Below are 25,384 nucleotides of genomic sequence, written 5' to 3'. Positions count from 1 at the left end.
CAGTTAGCAATACTATCCAATCAGGTTTTTGCTGATATTCCCTTTAACCAATCAGCAGAAGGTAGAGAGAATTTTACTTCCTCATTCATGCAATATTAGTAGTCTCCAGGAGAGGCTCTGCAACAATAACTCCACATGCAATATTGATGACTTGTGCCTAAACAGAAAGGGTTCTCCAAAACACACACACACACACACACACATCTGCTCCACGACTTTGTCAGTTCTGGTATCTGCCGAGCAGATGCAGGGGCCTGCCAGGCAATTAGTTGCCTGCGATGATTTTCTTTGAGCCCTCGATGGAGGGAGCAGCTGGGTCCATCCGGGTTTGTAAGACAGAAAGAAAACGTGTGAACAAGAGCACGAAAAATGTAGCCTCTTACACGTGTGCTGCTGTTGGTCCTTGTGCACATGTGCATATTGGTGTGGGTTGTGAAGCAGTGAGCCACTTTTCCTGCAGCTATCATGTTTCCAGAAAAAGGAAAGGGAAAAGCACACTACCTAAAAATGCCAAGCCCCGACATCCCCCCTCCCTTATCACTCACTTACAAGTACAAAGCACAATAACTCAGAGACGCGAGCAAGAAACTTTTGCATATTTTCTTGCAAAGCAATTTTTTCTCGAACATTTTCTTCAAATACCTAATGTCACACTATGAAAAAGAATGTAGCAACAACCTTTAGAGATATATTGCAAGTGTGACTGCGTGCCTCTGTAAATTACTTTTACTTTGCTCTGCACTGTTTACGCAGAGTGTAAATTTAGGTTGAATATTCAAGTAGATAAAACCGATTGCCAAAAAAAAAAAAAAAAGTTTAAATTGATTACTGACATTCACTTTTAGAACAAACATTAATTAAAATCTCCTTATACAAGGGAAAATATATTTAAAAGATAAATTATGTATTATGCAGAGGTTGGTCTGTCGGATCAGTCTAAACTTTGTCAGAAATATAGCCACCGCCGTCTGGGAAGAGCACAAAGGAAGAAGAGTAAGAGAGCTGAGAAGAGAAAAAGATGAGAAGCAGTGCGATTACTCATCAGCTGGCAGAGATTTGCACAGGCATGGACACTGTTTTGTGCTTGTGATGGGATCACTGTGAAGTCGTCACACAGGCTCAGATCAAAGAGCCTTCTGACAGGCTCCTGAGCTTTTCTCCGGCCAATATAAACCAGGGGGAACTCTTTAGGAACCTCAGATCGTTTCAGAGGTTCTCGGGACACGAGGGGTTCACAGAAGTAGCAGGAACAGATGAGCGAGTGAGTGACAGTCATTTGGCCATCGTCATGAGATTTATACGAGGTACATACAGTCGGCTGCTAAAGGCAAAGACAGCTTAGCGAGGAGGTGCTCTCAGACTTTTAGGCCCCAAAGTGTCTATTAATAATATTATACATTATACTTACAACACTGGGAAAATGGAAGTAAAAGTTTATGAGACAAAACTAAAATACTAAAATCTAGCTTCCCACAGTTGTTGCTTATTGCTCCAGCAGTGCGTTTTCTGCGATGGGACAGTGATATGTAGTTATATGTGCACAAAATGCACAAACACGTTATATAAATGCTCATATACTGGGATATGGCTGAGCTTTACCACATCAACTGCCAAAATAAAACGATTTTATAAAATTCTATATACTGTTTTTCACAGTGGTAAAAAATGAACACAGTTGCTCAGAACCAAGTGGTTTGATAAGTGGGCCAGGATGAATTCATAATGTCTTCATAAGAAGCTGGACTGCTGCAGTTAGAATGTCCTTCATAATATTTGGACACTTGCTCTCCAAGTAGTGTCGATTAATCTCTCTGAAGCTGTGAGCTTGATAATAAACAGTCATACTGAAATCATCAGCCAGACTTTTTTTTTTTTCCCCCCATTTACTTCTCTCCATTTGTATCTTTCTCTAAATTCCAAAGCCCCATTAGGAGGACTATCACGTTACATGTACGATCACACTTAAACATATCTTTTAAATCAATATCAACTGTTGCTGCTCATGCCATAGTTTCTCAAAGCACTCTGGTGGGTCTCAGAAGACTACTGTGCGTTCATTTAGCAGCATGTGCATCAAATTTAATTCAAATATCACACCTCAGCAGATGCAGCTCGAATGTTTTCCTCTCTGTGTTTGTTCTTTGTGGGGATGAACTCATTTGGCACTGAACGTCCCCAGGGTGGCCAAAGTTAATTTAACCAGCCTAGGTGAGCAAACAGCTCCGTCTAAAGTGTAATTAATGAAAACCATAATGAACCGTGAATTATATAACTGAAAGAAATAATATCTGGTTTATGGACAACTGACTTGACAACAACTAAAGCAAACTTATCCAATTTAGCTTTTGAATGCAGATGTGTTGGTTGCTACAGTGACATGAGTTCAAATACCAAGGCCTGAATGCTTTAATCACAAGTTGCTTTACACTCCCTAAAGACTCATCCAGAAGTGGAAAAAGCTACATGATAAAGTCCAGAATGATGCAACTGTGAAGGCTGCTCATTAATCTTTGCCTTTTCTGATATGTTTTTAGTTTATTTCAGAATCCACTGCATAGTTGGCTACTTCATATCAGCAAAGAGGATTCTGGAAATCATTACAGATTCTATGCACTGTCATCGTGATAATTATTTTTATGGCCAATATCATAAAGACTTATATTTTGAGCTTTGCCTTTAGATTATTTTTGCACAAAACTGAAGAATAGCCGACATTTTATACTCTAAGTTATACAGCAACATGGGAAATGCACAGTTTAAGGCAGACTGCAGAGACAACGTAAGACCGACATTTTCCACTTCACGTTTAAGCAGATTACACGAGGCCTCGTTGTCTCTGATCAACATTTCCATTTACACAAAACCTTCAAGGTGCAACAGAGGAGACAGATGATGATGTTGGATTATTAGTATAATTTATATTCTCTTTTTGCGGGAATGACTGAAGTGCAGTTAACAGTCGTCTCGGTATTGAACGGCTGTAACGGCGGATATAGGAGCAGGGAGATGATTTGGCCAAAACGCCTTTAAAGTGGTGAGACGTGAAAGTCAAAAGACGGGAAAAACGTATAATGAAGTCAAATGTCCAAACTAATGACCGTGACCTCATTACCTGGACCAGCGGACAGACGTGACGGGACTGCAGACAGCAGACAGACTAAACACTTCATCTCCAGTTCAGTGCACTACTTAGTTTTTTCCCCACCACCGTACAGGTCTGGACCCGGTCTGGACCCGGTCTGGACCCGGTCTGGACCCGGTCTGGACCCCTCCTGTTGCAAGACCGGATCTGAATCCGGATCTCATTCAGACCTCTGCTTTAATTATTCAGACAGTTCACTGCAATCAAGCCACCGGCAAGTTAACGTGTGTGTGTGTGTGTGTGTGTGTGTGAAGCCGAGGGGGCACATCTGCTGCCAGCTGTTTGGGTCAGTACGGAATACAAACTGCGGGAATTATCGATAAATTTCCAATCAGCCGATGGGTTTAAAAGCGTATCAGGTGGATTAAAAGTAAATTCGTAGTTGGGATCGGTCTGCGGCGAGCTTTCCTGAGCCCCAGCTGCAGGTGTACTCCGGGCATTTACTGTTTTAAATGCAACCTTCATAACAATTCTTAACGGAATAAAATATTCATGTCTCATAAAAATATTATTTCCTTTGAACGTGTAAAACGCACTCTGCTAAGAGGGAACAAAGGAGAAATCTGATCGATCTAAAAAGCAAAAAGGAAATAAAACGAATGCCATAAATTAGCTACGGCTTTATTTTTCCCCGCGCTTTAAATTTACTTTCAAAATAAACGGGATCGTTTGGTCACTAGTGTTAAGTGTTGAATTAAAGAGGGGGGGGAGCACACTTTAAAACGTAAGAGAGACAAATTCTGCAGCGTGAAGTCGATCAAGGTCTCTGGAGTTTTACATGAAAAGGAGGACATGCTGATAAGAATAAACAAAACATACCGTCAAATGGAAAAGAAAAATCCAACATAACTAGAGCATTTTGGAAAAGTAGAAAAATATTCTTTTTGGTTTTTTTTGTTTTTGTTTTTTTAAGGAGATAGTCAGAGAGCAAGAGACTTATCTGAATGACACCAGACTGTCACTCAAAACGTGTCCTCAAATTGCAGCACTTTGTCTCAGTGGGGAGGAAAAGTTGTGCTTTACTGCCGGCTCTGGAGCGTGTACGCTGTGATTTTGGCCGTGGAAACCTGAAAAAGGTTTGTGTTTCAGTCCAGATGCTGCTGAGGCGGACTGGAGGTCTGATTGGCTGGCCGCACTGACAGCTCCGCACATGATTGCAGGAGGAGAAGCCCGACCCCCTTCACTCTTCCGAGAGGAACCATTCATAAACTACACAAGTCCAGCTCCCAGCTGAGTGTGGACGAAAAAGTGAGCGGGGCCGCAGAGCAGAGCAATAACAGCGAGGAGATGAGTGTTCACAGGCGGTGCTTTAGCCTTTAGCAGCCTGCAGCCCAGGACTCGGATGCTGACCCACAACCTGAATACCTGAATATGAATCTGCCTAACCGTGCTGGGAGCGCCCAGTTGGACTGATATTTAGCAGGCTATTGCGTTGCATCCCTATCCGTTTCCTCCTCCTCACACTGACGTCCATCCGCTGCAAAAGCAAAAAAAAAAAAAAAAAAAAAAGAGAGAGAGAGAGAGAGAGAGAGAGAGAGAGAGAGGAAAAAAAAAACAACTAAACTTTGATTACACATTTTTCCTGCACGGGAAGCATTTGCCTCTGGCTTTACCGGTAAGCATTGGATCCGTCAACTTACTGCGACTCTCCGGTGTACAGCCCGGACCTCTGCCCAAACATGATAGCGACGCAGGCAAAGCTGGTTTACCAGCTCAACAAATATTACAACGAGAGATGCCAAGCTCGCAAAGCGGCCATTGCGAAGACTATAAGGGAGGTTTGTAAAGTGGTGTCGGACGTGCTGAAGGAGGTGGAGGTGCAGGAGCCCCGGTTTATCAGCTCCCTCAGTGAAATAGACGCACGCTATGAGGGCATGGAGGTCATCTCCCCCAATGAGTTTGAGGTGGTGCTTTACCTCAACCAGATGGGGGTGTTCAACTTCGTGGACGACGGCTCCCTGCCTGGCTGCGCGGTGCTGAAGCTGAGCGATGGCCGTAAAAGGAGCATGTCGCTGTGGGTCGAGTTCATCACCGCCTCGGGGTACCTGTCAGCCAGAAAGATCCGCTCCAGGTTTCAGACTCTGGTGGCGCAGGCCGTGGACAAATGCAGCTACCGCGACGTGGTGAAGATGGTGGCGGACACCAGCGAGGTCAAACTACGGATCAGGGAGAGGTACGTGGTCCAGATCACCCCCGCCTTCAAATGCACTGGGATTTGGCCTAGAAGCGCAGCTCAGTGGCCCATGCCCCACATCCCCTGGCCCGGTCCAAACCGGGTGGCAGAAGTCAAAGCTGAGGGCTTTAACCTCCTCTCCAAAGAGTGCTACTCGTTGACGGGGAAGCAGAGTTCCGCGGAGAGCGACGCCTGGGTCCTGCAGTTCAGCGAGGCCGAGAACAGGCTGCTGATGGCCGGCTGCAGGAAGAAGTGTCTGTCCATCCTGAAGACTCTGAGGGACCGGCACCTGGAGCTACCGGGACAGCCCCTCAACAACTACCACATGAAGACCCTGTTGCTGTACGAGTGTGAGAAACACCCGAGAGAGACCGACTGGGACGAGTCTTGCCTCGGAGACCGACTGAACGGCATCCTGCTGCAGCTCATATCCTGCCTGCAGTGCCGCAGATGTCCCCACTACTTCTTGCCAAACTTGGACTTGTTTCAGGGAAAGCCTCACTCAGCCCTGGAGGCTGCTGCTAAGCAGACATGGAGACTAGCGAGGGAAATCCTCACCAATGCTAAAAGTTTGGACAAATTATGAAGAGACTGTGGAGGCAAGAGCCGAGAGACATTTTGGGATAAAACTTAAAGAGAAGGACAAAGACGATTCTCGTCCAACTGATTCTCCAAGCAATGTGAAAGAAAATAAATAAACCAGAAACTAAATAATGCAGCAAGGAAACCACACACACAAAAAAAAATCTTTTTTTTTTTTTTTTTTTAAATGGAGCAATTGGGCCACTGCCAGAGAGAAAATGAAGGTACATTTTCAGATAAGTGTAAGAACTTTTAATTGTCTTCTTTAAATGTTTTCACAAAGTGAAGAAACTTTTATTTAAATATATGCACAAAATCGTTAAGTGAAAGAATAAAATGTAGCGTGCCAAGTTAAATTTTTTCATTATGTGACTCAAACAGAAATGCTAATAAAAATGTTGCAAATTAAATTACAACTTGGCCTCGTGTCTTGACGTGTTTTGACAGCCCAGATGGCAGGCAAACCTGTTGGATTTTATTTTTTATCATTGTCTGAAGGAGAAAAGTCGTTAAATTAGTCTCTTTGTTCATGAGAGAAACCGGAACTTGCTGTCGACTGTAAAAAGGGAAAAAAAATAGACATTTTCCTAATTTTAAAGAAGGAATGTGCACAGCCGACTTCAGGCCATATGTTATTTTTACAGCGCGTCACAGGCTCAAAAGGATTTTTGAATGAATGTAAATCAACGGACTCATGTTAATATATAGGCCTGGGAGCATCTCTGCTCTAAGAGCAGCTCAGGGCCTGAAGCTGAACTGAAGCCTCCACCTGATTAATGCAGTTACATTCAGATAATGCACCGAAGCCTATGGGACACCTCCACTGTCAAGTTAAATGTAACGAATTCTGATGATTAAATCCCATTCAAATAAATTCTGGCGCAACTCAAATATGTCTAATTAAATACAGGACTTCACAGATGATTATATTGAACAAACACAACCGAGTGTAAGTCAGCAGTGTCGTTAGTGTGAAGTACAAGAATGTGTAATCTTTTAAGCAGAACACTTTAGACAGATCTAATTTAAATTTTTGAGATCTGCTTGCTGTTTAAAAAAAAAAGTTACACGCCTGATTCTCTTTCTGATTTGACTTTCTCATAAAGACGAAAATGTATATTTTTTTAAATTACATTTTTTTTGTAAACAATATGCGACTTTTCCGTGATGTTAAATTTACTTTATAAAATATTAACTAAGAAAATGAATACATTTAAATTTTATCAAAATGCGCTGATAGGATAGATTAATATATATATATATATATATATATATATATATATATATATATATTATTTTTATTTTTTACATCACGCCCAAGTGACATTCAAATGTAGTCGCACTGTAATTTTAAACATCAGACAGATAAGACACCGAATCTCTTATTAATAAACCAACATTTTTACATGTTGGAAAGTTGGAAACACACCAGCAGTACGATTCCTGCTAATTTTAAGTGATTATTTGGCAGACGGACCTCCGGAGATAGGAGTGTCTGTTAGTGTTGTATTGAAAAGTGCAGCCGGCACTGTGGGAAACTGGAGCAAAGCTTCGATAAGTGACACTGGGAGACTGGATCAATGGAGCTCCGGTCTCTTACCTTTGGATCGATGGCCTTGAAGCCCGGCTCGTCCTCGTCCACCTCGAAGTAGAGCTCGGACGCGGTGATGGACAGGGTGCCTTTCACCACGACGGCCGGAGCCACCAGCTGAGCGCTGGCGCTCAGGTTTACTGGGCCTGGAGGACACACACAGGAGCCGGTGAGAACACGAGCAGGGTGTCTGAGCTCATATGCTGACTTATTCTTTTTAACTAGCTCATCCACTGTAAAAGTAAGGCTATCTATCAACTATCAACGGATGGCTTTTAGTCTGCAAACACACAGCGGGCCTTCACAAAGCGGGGGGCCGGTCGGTGCAGGATAAACGAGCCAAACACAACTACAGTTTGTGTTTATTTTTAAAGTTAAGTCTGTCGTCCCTGCAGTTGACATTAGTTTTGCTTCGGCTGCTTCAGACGCTGTTTTAATGTGTAATGTGCAGTTGAACAGTGGCACATCCTGACAGATCCTGAAGGAAAGTTATCAGTGCAGTAGATAATAAAGAGCGTAAAACTTCAGGAGCTGCTGTCAGAAGTGGACAGTGCCTCAGAATCAGTAGATTGCGGGCTGCGGGGGGAAGCTCTGTTTAATCTTTCATCAATCTTAATTTATGCCAGTATGACAATGAGAGCCCGGCTCAGGGGAGCTGTGGGTGGAAGCTCTGCCCGGCTCTGCACATATGAGCCATTGTATTTGCAGATGTGCTCTGAGGAGAGCCGGCTTGATTTCCCTGAGCACCCTCACAGTCTTGCGGAGGGATGGAATAAACAGATACATATATAGGTTGATCACTCCGGGAGTAGCCTCCTGACACGTTATCCGCGAGCTGAAATAACATTTTTGCTTCCATTCACTCACAGACATTCAATTACACCTGAAGCAGACAGCTGCTTAAGACCTCCGCCGACACGTCACCTTATTAAACAGGATTCAACCTTTAATCCTATTGTCATCCGTTTGCGTTATTTTAACAGCACTCTGAGTCCCATTAAAGCAGTTTAGTGCTGTCATTGCACAGAAAAATGCGGATTACACTGCAATCCGATTAGCGCACTATATGATATTTCATTAAGATTATTCAAATAATAGGCACATCAAAAGACACAAAATGCTTCACAACATTCTGAGGAGGATAACATTTAATTTGAGGGTCTTGTGGTAGTTTGATCAGGATAATACTGGAGTTTGGAGGGTTGACTTGCTTTTCCTGAAGAGTGAGCAGCACCCTGGGATAAACTCTGCTACTGCAGGATAAAAAAAATGTTTACAGAGTTGCTACCCAGGCCTGTGTGTATGTTTGTGAAGCAGACCTCCGGTGGCTGAGACAGAAAACTGAAGATACTGTGTTTTCAGCAGCGCTCTCAGAGGACACTGCTGCCATATTGAAGGTGTTGTCCAGACATATAATGTTGTTTACTGGGAAAGATGCACATTCATTAAAGGGACAATTTCCTTCTTCAGAGGGAGTCCAACAGCAAATATTGGGGAAAAAAAAGGAAGAAGAAGTAGAAGTAAAAAAAAAGAGGAAAAAAAAAAAAAAAAAGAAGAAGAGCACCACAATTTCACAACCCAACAACAACTGGGTGAAATGGACAATGCCATTTCACCCAGAGTCTATTGCTCAGTACAGTAAAACCACAAACTCACATAAGTGGAAGATTTAACTATGAAAGTTACAGTGACCTTATTTATTCTGTCTGGGCTGCAGGACAAATACAACGTAGTGCAGAGGTGTATGTTTGTGTCTGTAGGGGAGCATTACCCAGGAGTAGATATGAGAGGTGGAGAGTATGAGAACGAGCTTTACCTGTTAGGTTCTCCAAATCCTTTTCTTCCAAGCTGGACAGAGTGTCATCGTCTCCGTCCAGTAACGCCTCACTCTCCGAGTTCTGATTTCCCAGAGCCTGACTCCTGATGGATTGCTTGCCTTTGAGAATATCCTCCTCAGACACTACAAGAGAAAACAGGCTTTTTTAGGCTACCTTTAATACATTTAAGCAATTATACACACAATCAATTAGTTTCATATTTTTTATTTTAAATTAACACAAAAAACTTGGGCTGCTAGATTTCACTGCAAAGTACGATGACAATCAGAGATTTAATGATTACATGTTTGAGTGAATTTTACTTTGAACTGAAACCAGCCAGCCAGCCCAGATATTTTTTCCTTTTAAACAAACAGCAATTATGAAAAACCAGAATGAGAAAACATGGCAAGTGAAATGTCGTACTTTTCAGATTTGATTTTAAAAAACTGAAATGTGTTATAAGAACTACCAGAAGGTTTTGTTTTTTTTATATAGTTTTGGTTTAACCTACAGTTTGAGTGAAAATGTCCTCCAAGCAACTTCACATAAACTAATAGAATCTATATACAAATATATAATATATAATACAAATACATCCCAGAATTATTTTCATTAATTGCTATACACGCATTTGAGATAATTAATTTTTAATAAATTTCTGCCATCTTCAAAAAGCAGACATAAAACCAAAGATAGGTGCTATAAAGAAAAAGTTTTACCCTAAAATATAACTGATAAAGGCAAGCTGTTTGTATCTGATTCAGAAGTTAAAAGGAATGCTTACATGCAGTGTGTTTTCAGCCATGCAATTACAAACTGAACAAAACGAGACAAGAGACTGACATAATCCTCACCCATAAAAGCATTTAGCACTTTATATCATACATTAAAACAAACACGACTGCACACAAATTCCATTTTAACAAAATGAGAGATGTACACAGCTCATTTGATTTGAACTGATCAGGACTTGAGGTTCCAAATGGATTATTTAAGAGAAATGGTAATCTACAAACATTTACAGAGTTTCCCCCAGGTGGTGGAAGGATGCAGATCTGCATACACACAAGTCTACAATTCAACAACTGACTGGTGAGTCTTCCCTGCCTGTGAACAGGGCTGGCACTATAATGAGAGCTTCCCTTCATTCTGTACATGTTTGGTTTTCTTATCCACCATCCAGGTAAAAAGAACAGTTTTAATCCAGTGAATGAGTGAGCACAGCAGGTAAGTGGATTTTTTTTTTTTTTTTTAATCACCTGAGGCAAGATCCATTACACATCCTCAAAATGCAGCTGCGTCATGTGGCTATACATTTTGAAACTACTAGCAGAACTGAGCTAAAAAAAAATCTCTTGTCATGGAAAATATGCAGCTCGCTGATATTTAGAATGGTCTTCCTGTAATTAACCCTCCCTGGAGGATTCTTTAGTTAGCAGCACTGAAATTACTACCAGCTCCCCTAATATGTACCACATGCCATTGCATTCACACCAAACGAGTGGACAGGGGACTTGTCAGATGAGCTTAAAAACAGATATGTCGTTATACATCTTTGTATTTAACTACAATTACGTTCAAAAACTCTCACCTCAGTGCACAGATTGTGCTAACGTACAACATCCAGCCTCCCCAATACACTGTCTGATGCAACTACACCTCGAGACTGGCCTGCCTACCTCCAAAGGCAAGTTATTAATAGCACCTCAGCATAATACATGCTGAAATGACTGCAACTAAAACAATGACCGGTCAGCATATTGCTTCACTGAGTCTACTGGAGCAGCAAGAGAAGCTATTTCAACCAGAATTATGCCACTTATCACCAGCCATGTGCACATAAGTGACAGGCTACGCGCTAACTCCCCCATCATCCTGTTCCTCATGTAGATCCTGTTTATTTATTTTTTCTCCTTCTTCTAATTTGACAACTTTGAGGTTTTACTGGTGTTGTGTTTGCTTGCACATGTATGTGTGGCTGAGGATTTATGCAGAATATGCAAAGTCATGAAATTGTTGTTCAACTTGGAGTACATTGACTAGGCTATTTAATTTTAATGTGTCACTATAAAATAAGAAATTAACTAATGTTGTGGAAAACTATTAAAAATAATTCTCATAGTATTTATCCCATGTATTTTGAAAGTGTAAAAAAAAAAAAACATCAACTTTTCTTTTTAAAATCCAGCATCAATCATTAAAGTTAGTGTGCAAATTAAAAACATCAAAACGTTGAACAATCAGTGCAAAGCACACTCATGTCACATTAACAAAAGCATCTAGCACGGTACTTCAGCTTCATCACTCATCACACAAGGAACAGAAATGTGCATACATCCCAACAGGTTACGTTTTTTCCAAGACCCCATTTCCCGACCGAGGGGTTCAACTACCTGCTTATACAACTCCAGGCATGCATGGTTGCAGCAATTAAATTGTCAAAATTAACAAATTTGTTTTTAACGGGAGCGTAGCCAGGAGTGTGGTCATGAGGCGAGTATTGATTACCAGAACAGAGACATTAGTCTTCAGGTATTTACTCTGCCACCTCTGGTACACGTGCCCCAGACCAGACCGAATCAATCCCCAGAAAAGATGGTTCTTTCCAGCCATAAATACATAACAGCCTACTCAGGCCTACTGGCAGCCACGCACTCCTGTGGAAATCATCTTGGCACAGTATGAATGATAACAGTTGTCTATACCCTTAATCCAGAAATGCACATTTTTGTTCATGTATTGAGCAAAATATGCATTTACACAAATATACACAAGAAATAAAAAGTTGCTATTATAGATCAACAGGTAAATAAGTAAATTTTTTTCGATGTGGGTAATTATCTGATCATGGATGATATTTGAACAGTGCTGCCACAAGTAGCTACAAAAATTTGGGTAAATTCAAGCTTTATCTATGCTAAATATTTTCTTTGGGAGTGAGACTGCATTTTCCCCCTCTGCATCTGATGAATATAATTACAGCCAGATATGACCTTTGTGCTCTGTTTGAAAACTCAGTCCTGCATTCTCATCTTGAGCTGGACTTCCTTAACAAATGTCGGGTCGACTAAAACAAGACGAAAGGTTACATCAGAAAATGGATGCCGTCAGGCTTCAATGTCAAAGAGTTATTTTAATGATATATTCCCATATTTCAGCCAAGAGGTCTATTCTCTGGAGGTAGCATACCCCTTGCCACAACTGTCTGCTGGCTATTTTTACACAGACTTGACTTTGAAATCCAACATTGTTTGCAGGAGTTTGCTGCCCCCCCGATGAATATATGTTATATATAAGCCGACATTTTTGAATAAAATTGAATACCAGACCAAATAAAACCAACTCAGTGAATGCCTTCAATAGTGTTTCTAAAAGACTTATACATTTTGTGCTTTATCTGCTATCTGTCATGATGTAACTGAGGGGAAAAGAAGGACTATTAAAGAAAGAAAGTAAAACTCAAAATCTTGCAGCAGTGGAACAGCGACCAGCTGGGCTGTGGCCTCAGCCTCCAGCTGCCTGCACTCTGCAGCCATTACTGCAGACCAGAACTCTCCCAGGGTCCTGAGATCCTCAACACTTATTGCTTTTAGATCGCATTCATATTGACTCCTGTCACACCTGCCGTTTGTCTTTGGGAATAGCGTCACATTTAACAGGACTTTTGCGGGTGACACATTGAGGACATTTTGCTGCAGAAAAGGCCATTTGTTGGAGGGAGTAATTGATTTAACTGGCAAAGGTGGGTCCAGCATGATGATGATTGCAAACCCTGGTGTGTGCTGGATTTTTTGCAGAAATAGTGGATTACATGCACTCAAAGAGAAAAGCAACTCCTAGTGTTAATGCATGTGCCGTTTATACATTGTGGCCATGAGCTGGGAAATTTCAAGTTGTTCTCTGACAACATTTATTGAAAATCTGCACCTGTCTTCAAGGAGACCTTAACAGAAACAATGGAGAAAGGAAAGAACTAATGGGATCTTTTCCTAGTCCAAAGGAAAAAGAAATCAATCCTATTGCTTTTAATGACAACTCTTTACTCTGTGTAAGAGTATTGATCATGTTTTTCCAAACCGCATTTAATCTTTAAGAAGTTGAAACTAAAACATGGGTGCTTTCTTCAACAAAAATGTTTGGTAGACAATTTGCGTTTCTCGAGTAGATCATTTAACCTGAAGGGCCAATATAACTCTTACTGTCCAACATTATTATCAATAAATGAACCATCACAATACCACTCAAAATAAATTTAATATGTCTGAGGCAATAAAGCACAAACATATACAACATAGACATTTATGTTGCAAATAAACTACATAAATCCTTTAATGACCCCTCACTGGAACTTAAACATTTCAATGAGGACAAACAGAAGAAAGCGGGAATACAATTGTTACTTACCACTGATATCAGCCACTGTGGTGCAGTGTAGAAAAAAGAATGACAACATTTCATATAGCTTATTATTCACAGCCACTCACTTCAGGACTGAATTTCTTAGTAAAGCTTGCTAACACTGGTTATTAGTCCAACTTTGCATAATTGGAGGCATGGTATGAAATCACCTGTGTGAAATTCAAATGAGAGTCCTATTTTACTGTGTCTTGTGGTGCAGTAAATCTTTTATTGCAATGGGAGGGCTAATTTTTATTGCCTTGTACTTGGTGCTACCTCCAAGTTAGCAAAACAGGGAGTGTGAACAACAGGCAGGGATGAGGGGCACGTGGTGGATGGGACTGACCGTGTTCGGCTGCTGCTTTGAGCGTAGCCTCTGAGTGAGTGGATCCAAAAGGGTTCCTGATGAAGCGACGTCGCCGCCTTAAATCGTCCTCCCAGTAGTCCAGGCGCCAGAACTCCCTCGGCCGGCTGCAACGAGACAGAAGTAGCACATGTGTTAGCAATTACCAGCCAGCATGGTATAGCAGCCCAACATTAGCACTCAGTCCGAGCAAGCATACATAAAGCCGACATTGTGTTTGGTGCTTTTTTTTTTTTTTTTTTTAACCCTTGAAATTACTCTTTAAAAACATTCACATATATGGAACCTTAGACCCAAAATCACTCTATCCCTGCCTTTGACACTGACGGTATGTGCTTCTCAGGGGCTGAGATTTTTTCCCTTTATTTGCATTCTTTTTCCTCCCTTTCTCTTTTTAGGAAGGTGAACTAAACACTGGGTACCATCACAGAGGAATGAGTGTTTGACAGCATGATCATTTTCCACACACTTCTGTGGCACGTGCTTCTATTCTGCACTCATTTCGAGCCCAGCAGGATACCTCTTGTCAAGACTCATAGCTAGCAGGATAAAGAGAAGGCCATTACAAACACAGAAGAGGGGTAGCGAGAATTATGTCCATATCAATATACCTTAAAAAAAAAAAAATAAATAAATAAAAAAATCCATCTCCCTTTCCTGGTCCCAGTCGGTAAATTATTTGGTTCTCAAGGAAAAGAAAGTGTTAAGTTTTAATGAGGAGTCGCTGCACATACCATTGCGCCTGCGTACTGTGTACCTGTGTATGATGGAACAGCACTACCATTTTACAAAAGTGAATCAATTTTAATATAATCTAAAATATTCACCTAATTACCTATAGCAAAGCAAAATGATTACTTTGAGATGAAACAAATTTCTCCTCTTTAATTTTAAGAGTTAAAATTCTTATTACTTAAACTGTATTTTGCAACAAAGCTGTTTGTCAGAATGTTAAAATCAGATCATGCACTCGGATCTTCTGTGAGGCAAACTCCTGACAATTGGACTCAAGTCAAATGGTGGTTTCACTTAAACTAAATGTTCTCTTGAGGAAAAATCCCAGTCTATGCTTCTCCTGAGGTTGCGCCTGAGGTTGTGCTGTGGTCGTGTTTATATATGTGTTTTACGCCCTCTGCAACAGTTAACAGTGGTTTGGGAAATACAGTAAATATCTGTAATTATGAGTATGAAAATCAATTGATCAGCAGGCTTTGTGACTTTATTAAGCACGCATTAACTAGTTTTATATCAATGTATTACCTAAAAAAAAGCTTGGTCAACCATTGTTGTTGTTTGTTTGTTTGAACAAGACTAGACTAACATCTGGGCATGCTGAGCTTTGAAAGCAAATACAGTTTTTAAAAAAAGAAGAAGGGGCTTCAGTGTTTCTGCAGCAAGATCTAAAAATCATGACCAGGTTGCTCCTAAGTGGTTGCAGTGCACAGTGTATCCTGTGAAGGTGTAGGAAGACACAGTTTATGGTTTCAGTGGCATAAGCTATGACGGGCGAACCCCAGCATATTTTATGTCTTCTACTCTTGAATGCTGCTCTGGCTGGGGGCTCCTCACAAATCTTCAGTCCACGACCAATGATCACACAGGGGCCCCTAAAAGGGAAAAGAGCTTTACACAAGAAAACAAATACAATTTCCAAGTGGGCCCTTTAAAACCTTGTATGTCCTGCCTAATGAAAACCATTGATTAAATGATGTATTTGGACACAAAAAAAGGGTGGGGTGGGGGGGGATCGGTCTCTAAAGGCCAGATGATGAGTGGAGAGTGGCTGTTGCTACTCATATCTCAAATGTGGATGTAAAGCAGTTTGGTGAATGCATTTACTTTGGTGCATAGAGGACAGCCCCAGAATATAAACTACTATAATAATGTTTCACAAAATAAAGCTCGGCGGGGAAAAAAAAAAAAACACTGGAAAGATGAATATAGATTTTGCATATTGAGAACAAGAAATAAAGAGTCTGTATCTGTGCAGAATGCAAGTTGGAGAGACACAAGGGACGCGGGTCTGTGCAGGACTAGATTTCGCACCACTGACAAAGACCCCGCTCCATGTTTGCATGTGATAGGCTCTGAACGCAAATGGCCACTTCATCATCCTGCCTGCAATGGTATTCATCTATGAAAATAATTATCAAGGTTGTGCATGGCGCAGTGCTCCGAATCAGGATGCACTCGTCTCTCATCTCAGGAGAGGATGTGGTTGTGTGTGTGGGGAGGGTTCTGTCCCATTCACACAATACACATTAATCCATCAGGAGGGGAACCATTGGCTGGAGTAATTAGTCACAGCATGGTTGTGGTGGAGGAGGCGGGGGGACCACCTCTGCCAGTCATATTTATCCAGCACACCCTGAACAAGCAACAATGGAAATCCTAATGATGGGGTGCTGGAAGAGGTGGTCGGATGATGAAAGATACCTCGTCATCAATCCCTGATGAGGAGCACCGCCATAACAAGAATGGAGATGTACAGCGCTATGCAACCCCCCATACCGTACGCTGAGTGTGTTCCACAAAGATGATAAATTATTCAGAGCTCATCCATCCTCCTCGGGCATCCTTGGCAGAATTTACTGAAGCACCATTCTTCAAAATAACAACAATTAAAATAACAAAGGGCCAGCGTTGTGCTGTGGCTCACGCCAACCACTTGTGTAATTAGTAATTAGTTTGGTCATAAAAGGTGTCTGGAAAGGCCTGCTCGTTAAGCCTGAAGTGACTGCTGTCTGATGATGAAAGCGAGGGAGAGACAAACACCCAGAAACTGCCAGAGGGAAGAGTGTGTGCTCCTGAAAAACGTTCGTGATGCTTGAATCACTGTCTGCGAGCTTTCCATGAGGCCCCGAGTTTGGATGTGGAGAAGAAAATGTTGAGCCATACCAAGCCTTTATAATGTGGACCATACCGGCTACTGAAGAAACACGGCCCAGAAGAGTTTTATGTGAGGTAGTAAAGAATAATTACTTTTTGCCCCCTCCCTCCTTTCTTTCTTTTCTTTAAACATCTTTTGGATGCTTTTCAGGACTCTGGAGTTGTAAATTTGAGGAAGTTTACCAACACTGAGTTTGAATGGGGGAGCTTAAGTTTCTGCTTTTATGCGGCCTTTATACTCTTACTCCCTAATCAGTTAACAAAATAGTTATGCGTTCAATCTAATAAACTGAACATAAACCATCAACACGCTGAGAGAAGATTTTTAACTGGTGTGTTCTTGAAGATTTCAACTGTGTTACCAAATTGTCCATTTACATCAAAACAGAGCAGGGTCCAAGTAGATCTTTGGCAACATGCAAAACAAATTCTGCTGAGCGTTCCGTATGAGAGCATGTTCAGGATTAATGAAACGCTTATTTGGAGTGAGCAGCATTTAGAAAAGAGGGAGGCCAAGTGAGACACATTGACCGACCATGCCCTGCAGAATACACTCTTCCTGACATACTGCTGCTGTTTATCTAAAGCTACCAGAAACAAGCAAGAAGCTCATCCATTTACGTGAATGTGTCCATGTGAGTGTATTCTTATTAAATCACCAGCTGACATACATTGGTGGTGCTGATTGTTAACTAAGATGCTATTCAATTCAAAACATTTGAAACAGATGTAATAAATTTTCTTTTCTTTTCATAAAGGAATTGGTTATTTGTCATTTGCTTTGCTTACTAGTTTCTGTTTCATTTGTTCCACATTACAGTTGTATGCAACACCAACTGCATTTGCCGTCAGTGCATTAAGGTTTAATTCTGTCCTAAAAATATCACTAACGCCCTTAAAGAAAACAATGGCAGCCCAAGTCACCTCTTTTAATCACTACATATTACTATTATTATTAGTAATTATTAGTAGTATTATTATTATGAGATTAGTAGTTTTCTTAGTACCAGGGTATGATATGATTGCTGCTCATCATTATCAAACGGCTGCTTTAAACATGTTAATAGATTGTCTCTGCAGGCTTGATAGCACTGCTGTTGGAATGGTAACGATTGTTCATTTGCTGACAAGGACAAATGATTGTGATCCATCAAAATCCAATCAGACAGGGTTGTCCGCAGACAAATGCATCACACCTTACTCACCGTTTTCAGTCTTTAAAAGTTTCTTTATGATTTTAAACCAGCAGTGTGTTTGATATTAGAAATATTATTTTAAAAATGCCAAATTTTCCTTTTATGATTATTTTATATGCTTCCATTTTGGGACAGCCAGAAACGGCTTCTGGTGCACATGAAGAGGTAAAGAAAATGCTACCATTTTGTATGGGTTTATCCTCAAAGCATTTGATATTATGTAGATGATAGGATGACTTTTATCATTGAAAGCAGGACATGTGGAGTGAATATGCGTTCATATATCACTACAAGCGACTGCACTTTGGCACAAACAGTCATTCATAACCTTCTGCTAAATTAATTTGGGTACAGTCAATGAGACCTGCATATGCAGAACAGATTTCAGCCCTTGCTTATTTTATATTAATACCAGTTCCTATTGGCAGTCCTCAAATTGCTCAAACATTGCTGCTATCCCCAGGATCATTTTGCTTTGATTTGCATAAACCATGTGTTTAGAAGAAACGGGAGAGCAGGAATAGATTGAGAATTTGTCATGTTGTAGACTGGTTGCTGGAGCATGGGCTCTTTGTCAAACTGTGGCAGCGATCGCTCCGCCGGCATCTCCAGACTCAAATTAAAATGAAACAGGACCAAATACATTCCCACTGAAAGCGTTTGGCATGATTAAGTCAGAAGTGCAGAAGTGATTTTCTATATGTGCATTAATGCTTATCCTCCGCTCTTCAACGAGGTATACAGAGGACGTGTGTATGTTAATTTACCTCAGCTAATGTTGTTTACAAGATTTACCAAAGGTAACGTTAGGGTCACAGACCAACCAACATTTCCATCTCATGCTCTGAAATGACATTCCTTGTGTAATTTCGAGCACCCTGATTATTAATCTCAGGATCATTTAATTTAAGGTTATTTAATTTGTCTATTTTTACATAAATTTAAACGTTGTGCAATGAATCAGATGTACAGTGAAAATGTTTATGAACATTCTTAATTCAAAGAGTATATGTTTGAAATAAATTTTTAAATCTTGCTAAAACACTCACTCACACTCACACAAAGCCCATGTACATTTAGATCTTTGGGTTTTTTCCTTCTCTTGCTAACTTCCTTTGACTGTTTGCTGCTAACACGCAGAATTGCTTGTTCTCTCATTAGCAAGACAGAATAAGCACCTACCACTCCTCCCAATTAACTCCAATTTATCCAAGAGCTCTCAAAAAGCGATCTGAAAAATAGAGGGAGTGATACTGCAGCTCTGCAACATCGCCGGCTTGTGAGGATCAAAGTGCTCCCATGGGTGGGAGGCAAAAGGCTTCCGACTCCCCACAATGCAGTGCAGCCAAATGAAATAATGCAAATCGAGCTCTAATTACGGGCAGCTTAGTGTGAAGCTTCCAATTAGCAGCAATTACACTCAGTGTAAATTCAGCAACAAAAAAACAGAACATTACACACTGGTTATCTCAGATTTGATGGGAGGTAAAAGTGTTGCTTGGTAAGGTGGTAAATATTGACCAAAGGACTGGAATGTTTAACAGACTGTGAAAAGCCATTCCCAGTCCGAGACAAACGTTTTCATTCTTTAACGTTAAAATAGCTTCAGTGTTTTCTTCATGAATATTATCTAAGCATCAAAGACATAATAAATAGTATATACAGACTTCCACTGCTACAGCACTGAAGTGGTACCATCTGTATTTTTGATGAAGAGCCGCATTTTTCCTGTGATTTTGACAACATGCATTTAAGGCCATTTATCACCACTACTGCAAGGTAATGAGGGCATCCACTGGACCAGAGTTGCATAATTCTGCCATTACTGGCCCATTGTAATAATCTTCTGACCTCTAGCTTTCAGAGCTGATCTTGAATGGTATGACAAATCTGAACTTGTTCCCACATTTCCTACACAACCCAAAAAGAAAAACACAATGCTTAAGCTCAAGGTCAGGTCTAGGATTTTTTTTCAGTCAGAGTCCACATTTATTACATTTTTTCATTTTTAATGAAAAATTTAATAAATAAGCCTTACACCTCAAATACTAAAAAATGTTGAAATGATTTTTTAAAGAAAAAAAAAAAGAAATAAAAACAGGAGAAAGAGAGCACAGATTTTGAAATTAAAAAAAAAATAAATAAAGCCGGCCATTATATATTTCACTGTGATTTCGGAAATCACTCAAAATTCAGAAAATTAAACAAGTCTTTGTTGTTTTTGTTCTACTACTTTATTAAACAAATGAGTTGTGCTTGTCTGTTAGTGTGTCCTGCCTCAGTGTGATTCAGGACTGCAGGGCTCGGAAATCTCATCTAGCAAAGCTGTCTGCTGTTTAGGAGCACCTCCTCCTCCCTCTCCATCATACCGCTGTGGCCATTATACCACACTTACACCGCAATGCATGCGTGTCTGTGTCAAGTGCGGCAATTCCACTGCAAGGTGATTGAGATCATCATGTAAACAGAAATCTGGCTAACTATAATGGCCATGTAATTATAGCTTCATTTGCATCATTACCAAAAAAAATACCTAAATCAATAGCAAAACAATTACAACAAGACCATCCACACAGATAAAGGTCTGAGTCTTCTTGTTAAAATTGCAGCTTGTTAATACTGTTTCAATACTGCTTTTGTTAATAACTGTTTCATAACTTCTATTTTACTATTGTTATTTCTATTCTATTTTGTGATCCTTATTCTATTCTATTATTATTCCATTTTTAATGCTTCTGGACTCCATGTGGGAATCTTCTAACGTTTGTAGAAGAATTTGACTTTTTGGAAAAATAGCCCATACTATATACACTATTAGGTACATCTGTACAGTCTAATGCTATCAAACACAAATGTTTAGCCAGAACTCTACTTTTACAATGACAGAAATTTGAAGGTTTTTATTTTTTGTATCACAGGTGCATAAGCTCAATAATGTACTTTGGCACCAAGGTCATAGTAAATACAGTTGTACCGTACTCCTTATGTTCAGAGGGGTGCTGAATATTCTGCCAGAGGCTTTGAAGCATGCCTATACCTGTAGAGATTTTCAATAATGTAAACAAATATGACAAACTTCTTAAAGATAGAATCAATGGTACCACTCATCCTTGACTGAAATTGTGAGTCTCTATAACAGAATTTAACAATTTCCCTCTGTCTATGATCAATAGCAATGTTTTAGTACACGGAGCTTCGATGATCAAGCTTGCCGGGTCTTTTCCCTCTAAGGGCGGTGCTGAACTTGAACTCGGCCACAACAATGGGGGTGAAAAGAAATCTACAGGGAGAGAAAAAACTGAAGATCTATGAGCAAAGGATGATGCCCAGTGTTCCCCACTCTTTACTGGGGATCATCAGTGTTTTATGTTTTCTTTTTCTTGCTTTTGTTGCACAAGAAAGTGCTGGATTCTAAAGATAAAAGCGTTTTTTGGCAAATGGCAAAAATAGCAAAATAAATGGCCTGCTGGTCCTATGGTGTAATTACAGTGGCTAGAAGCATACCAATCTATCACAAGGAAGCGGGAGGGGGGGCTGACACGCTGCAAAGGGGTTAGTCAAAGGAGATAGCCTTTGACTAACTACTGGCCCTGGACAATCGATACTCTGCAGATATTGCATCCAGGGAGAAAGGAGGAAAAAAAGCCCTAAAAACTTCCCAAATGGCTTTTCATTCAGATATTGATCAGTACCCTTTTTTATCATGACCTTGCTCCACCAAGGCCATATACTTTCTTAAGGGTATATGAAACTCATAAATCTGAGAGTTGCTACAGACTCACACAGAGCTGTGAGCAGCGAGGCAGGATAGTGTAATTGGTCTTTCTGGGATGGCCGCCTTCATTCATACTTCAAAACAAGGATTCCATTACATTTCTGAGCTGCTGGGAAGAGAACAGACAATACTGATGCAGTAAAAACTGAGACAAGTAACGAAAAGGCATAAATGGGTAACATAAATTGGGAAAACTGAAAACCTCTTATCAATTTTCCTCCCCACGTAAAGTGCCACACTATAGCAACATGTATAGGTTATATAGTTGGTACATTAACGCCGTGACTCTAAGGTGCAAAGTATCATTTGCATCTTAAAAGGCATTTCAAAATGGGTACTGCTATTGCTTCATGGAAAGTTTGCAAAGTAGCTCTTCCTGTTTAAAAAATGTGATTATTTATTTAGAGAAAAAAAAAAAGAAATATCAAGAAATATGACGTGAACTTTCATTAAAATAATTAGCAAAACATAAATAAATAATTAAAAAAAAAATCAAAGATCAGTTTCTTGTATTTGCATATATATTTTATAATTAATTGCGATGAATAACTTCAGTAATTAATTTGGAACATGTGGCGTTGCATCAACAAAGGGATATGCGAGTTCATATGATAAGGGCTGGTAAGCACTGAACGCTTTAGAAAAAAAAACCAAAACATTACCACAATAACAGTTCTCACTTCACCACTTTCCTTTTTTGTCATTTTAAAAGCCCCACTGATCGTAATTTTTTTGAGTCTCAGCCTATACGGCAACACTTAACCATGCTAACATATGGACATCATCAGCTGTTAATATGTTCCACCATGACACTTTGTTACTATTCCTTACAGCCCCAGCCACTGTACTGTATATACAGTTGAAGTAAATGTTATCATTAAGGTTATATTCTTATTCATATCCATGAGCGAGACTGCACGGTAGGGCCTTTGTGGCACGTTATTTTATGGAATTGATGGAACGCATGTCGGTCAAACTCGAACAGTCTCCCCAGAGATTTAAGGAACATCCTTTTGTCCCTGTCACCACTTTTCTGTCCCAGACACATGTCACTGCGCATGATTAATGAGGTGGAGGGTTTCGCATTAAACCCGTTTAAGGACTCTGTTGCTGGAGATCCCGGCATGATACGGAGAGTCTCGTTTACAAAGATAAACATAACTGAAGGCAGGCTCGCATTTCTTCATACAGTATGTTTATGCTATATGTTTATGACAGTATCGAGGCAGATGGATGACCACAACTGGAGTTCCTGGTTAATTGGTTTTGAAGTAGTCAGGATACAGACCTAAAGGAAACAACTGTCTGTGCCTCAGATGAGACAGGAGCTGTAGACTGCTGCAGCTGCCACTGCTCAGCACATCGGGTCATGTTTGTGTTTAGACTGCAAGTATTTATAAGCAAACCAGAAGCCATTACCAGTTAAAAATGGCCAGTTAAGTACTGTACAATGTAATGGGTCTTTTTCAATGTAAAGAAGGAATTCTTCCAAACATTATCTACTGTAGATTTTGCAAACCTGACTTAATTTTTTTTGTAAAATCTTACTAATAATTGTTTCTGAAACAAAAGGATTAACTCAAACTTTCCACTTCTGTAAAAATGTTTAGAGGAGGAGTGAAAAAGTGCTTGTGTTCCTCATTGCACATCAGAATAACAACCTGGGATCTACTGTGTTTACTTCATTCCACAGTACAACAAAGTCAATCGGATGGTCAGATAAGTCTGCAGCTGTGGAGTTTTCCATGCAGCAAACAAGACACACTCTCAGCCCGTGACGTACAGATTTTCGTAATCACTCATCAGTATGGCTCAGTGTATACTATCGCTATAGGAGAGGGCGTCGAGGGGACAATGTCCCCATCTTGTCTTTGTCTCCATCTGAGCTTTCGATGCTTCAGAAACAAATATCTCTCTCATCTCCATGTTCCTTCCATTGGCCTCACTGTTTCTGTGTCTTCCTGCCCCTTTCGTGTCATGCATTTCCGAGAGCCAGTGTACTCTAAACAGTTATGTCCTTGTTTCCTATGGTTATATTCTCCACTGACGTGCTGGAGTCCCATTTCCTTTTTCAGCTCTAGGTGCACACCACCGGCACAGCTGTAATGTACGGTGTGTCCATAAAACATGCACGCAATGCAGCATAGACACTGTGCAGACCTCAGCTTTTACACATGCATTACATTCAGTATTATGTATCATAATTGTGATTTAGGTCTGGAATGAACGTATACAAGTAGAAAAGAATCTGGTTTCTGCAGCTTCTCATGCAACCACTTACTGAAAGAAAGTACTATGTGTACACGAATGTCCTCAGTGTGGCCTAGCTCAGCGTTCAGAGAATTATTAATTGAACAGGAGGCTCAATAAGAGACATAAAGCTAAAAAGGCCTATGATGACTACAGAACTGGTCACAATGCTGCAATTTCATTTGACCATTCAACAGGAGACATTTTAATGGAAAAACCTATTTTGTCAAATCAATTTCTCAATTTATGTAATGGTGTCTTCTATGAACATGAATACTGAAGCAGAAATAAAACTGAATTGGTGGTTTCAATTGATATAGGCCTGTATTTGCATGATCTTCTAAGTAGTTTTGAAGAAACTAGATATTGTCATAATATGAAGTCATGTCTGAGCATCAGTCAGTATTTAGCCATATTTGCATTTGCTGCCAGTTTTGGATACTTATTTGTGTTGCCAGCGATATGCTAATGCTAAGAAAATCCCATTACACCCCTTGACATTTTGAGTTTAAAACTCGGAGTAAGTAATACCAAAATGTTTTCAAACCAAGCTTTAATTAACCCTGCTTTATTTATTCACAAATGTATAATTGCTGTATGTAAATGAAAAAAAAATTGAAACACAACTAATCTGAAAATTGATGACTTATTTCTCTTTCCAAGTTTTGTGAACTTCTTTCATGTCACTTTAAAATAAAGGACAAGGAGTAAAGAGTGGGTGAGTGGATGAAAATTGTTTGCATCCTTAAAAATAATGACATATTTTTAAACATGGGGATTTACAGTTTTTTGTTTTCTAGAAATGTAAACTGAACGTATGTCTGGCTCTGTCAAAATGAATTGAGCATTTTATACACTTTCCTGTTGCCTGAAGATGTATTGTTTCGAAAAAAAAAAAAAAAAAAAAAAAAAAACAACAATAATAAATATCCAATCACATTGGAAGACCAAATTGTGCTTATTTTTTTGTGCCACAAAATGTCCTCTGCTACATCATTTGTGGATAAGAGGAAAAATCCTGTTCTGCTTCGGCTTCTTTCCCTCAATAGCGCACTGGTGAAATGACATAGCACAGGATAAAATAGTAATGCTAATATCAATAGTTTGTCCATTACAGGTCAGCTAACTGTCCAGAGGAACAGTTACAAAGCTGTTCGTTTTCGATCTCACAAGGCCGATCAATACGGGGGCATACTGTTTCAAT

The 25,384-nt window shown here is 40.1% G+C and overlaps 2 protein-coding genes across 2 annotated transcripts in view; one reads left to right on the top strand and one right to left on the bottom strand.

Annotated features, from left to right (window-relative positions):
- lrba (LPS-responsive vesicle trafficking, beach and anchor containing) overlaps positions 1–25,384 on the bottom strand; it is a 166,377-nt gene that overhangs the window by 58,142 nt on the left and 82,851 nt on the right. The window contains exons 37-39 of the mRNA XM_029509480.1: positions 14,053–14,177; positions 9,305–9,448; positions 7,498–7,634 (exon numbers count right to left, since the gene is read on the bottom strand). Coding sequence (XP_029365340.1) covers positions 7,498–7,634; positions 9,305–9,448; positions 14,053–14,177 — 406 coding nt within the window. The remainder of the gene's footprint in view (positions 1–7,497; positions 7,635–9,304; positions 9,449–14,052; positions 14,178–25,384) is intronic.
- mab21l2 (mab-21-like 2) lies at positions 4,344–6,668 on the top strand. Its single transcript, XM_029509469.1, has one exon. The coding sequence runs from the start codon at positions 4,822–4,824 to the stop codon at positions 5,899–5,901; it is 1,080 nt and encodes a 359-aa protein (XP_029365329.1). The 5' UTR covers positions 4,344–4,821; the 3' UTR covers positions 5,902–6,668.

Source organism: Echeneis naucrates, chromosome 1, assembly GCF_900963305.1.
Source record: "Echeneis naucrates chromosome 1, fEcheNa1.1, whole genome shotgun sequence".
Classification (NCBI taxonomy): Eukaryota; Metazoa; Chordata; class Actinopteri; order Carangiformes; family Echeneidae; genus Echeneis; species Echeneis naucrates.
Note: the sequence above shows the minus strand (reverse complement) of the source record. Positions and strands in the feature narration are given on the sequence as shown.

Coding starts and splice junctions, on each gene's coding strand:
- mab21l2 (XM_029509469.1), top strand. CDS start 4,822: ATGATAGCGACGCAGGCAAAGCTGGTTTACCAGCTCAACAAATATTAC.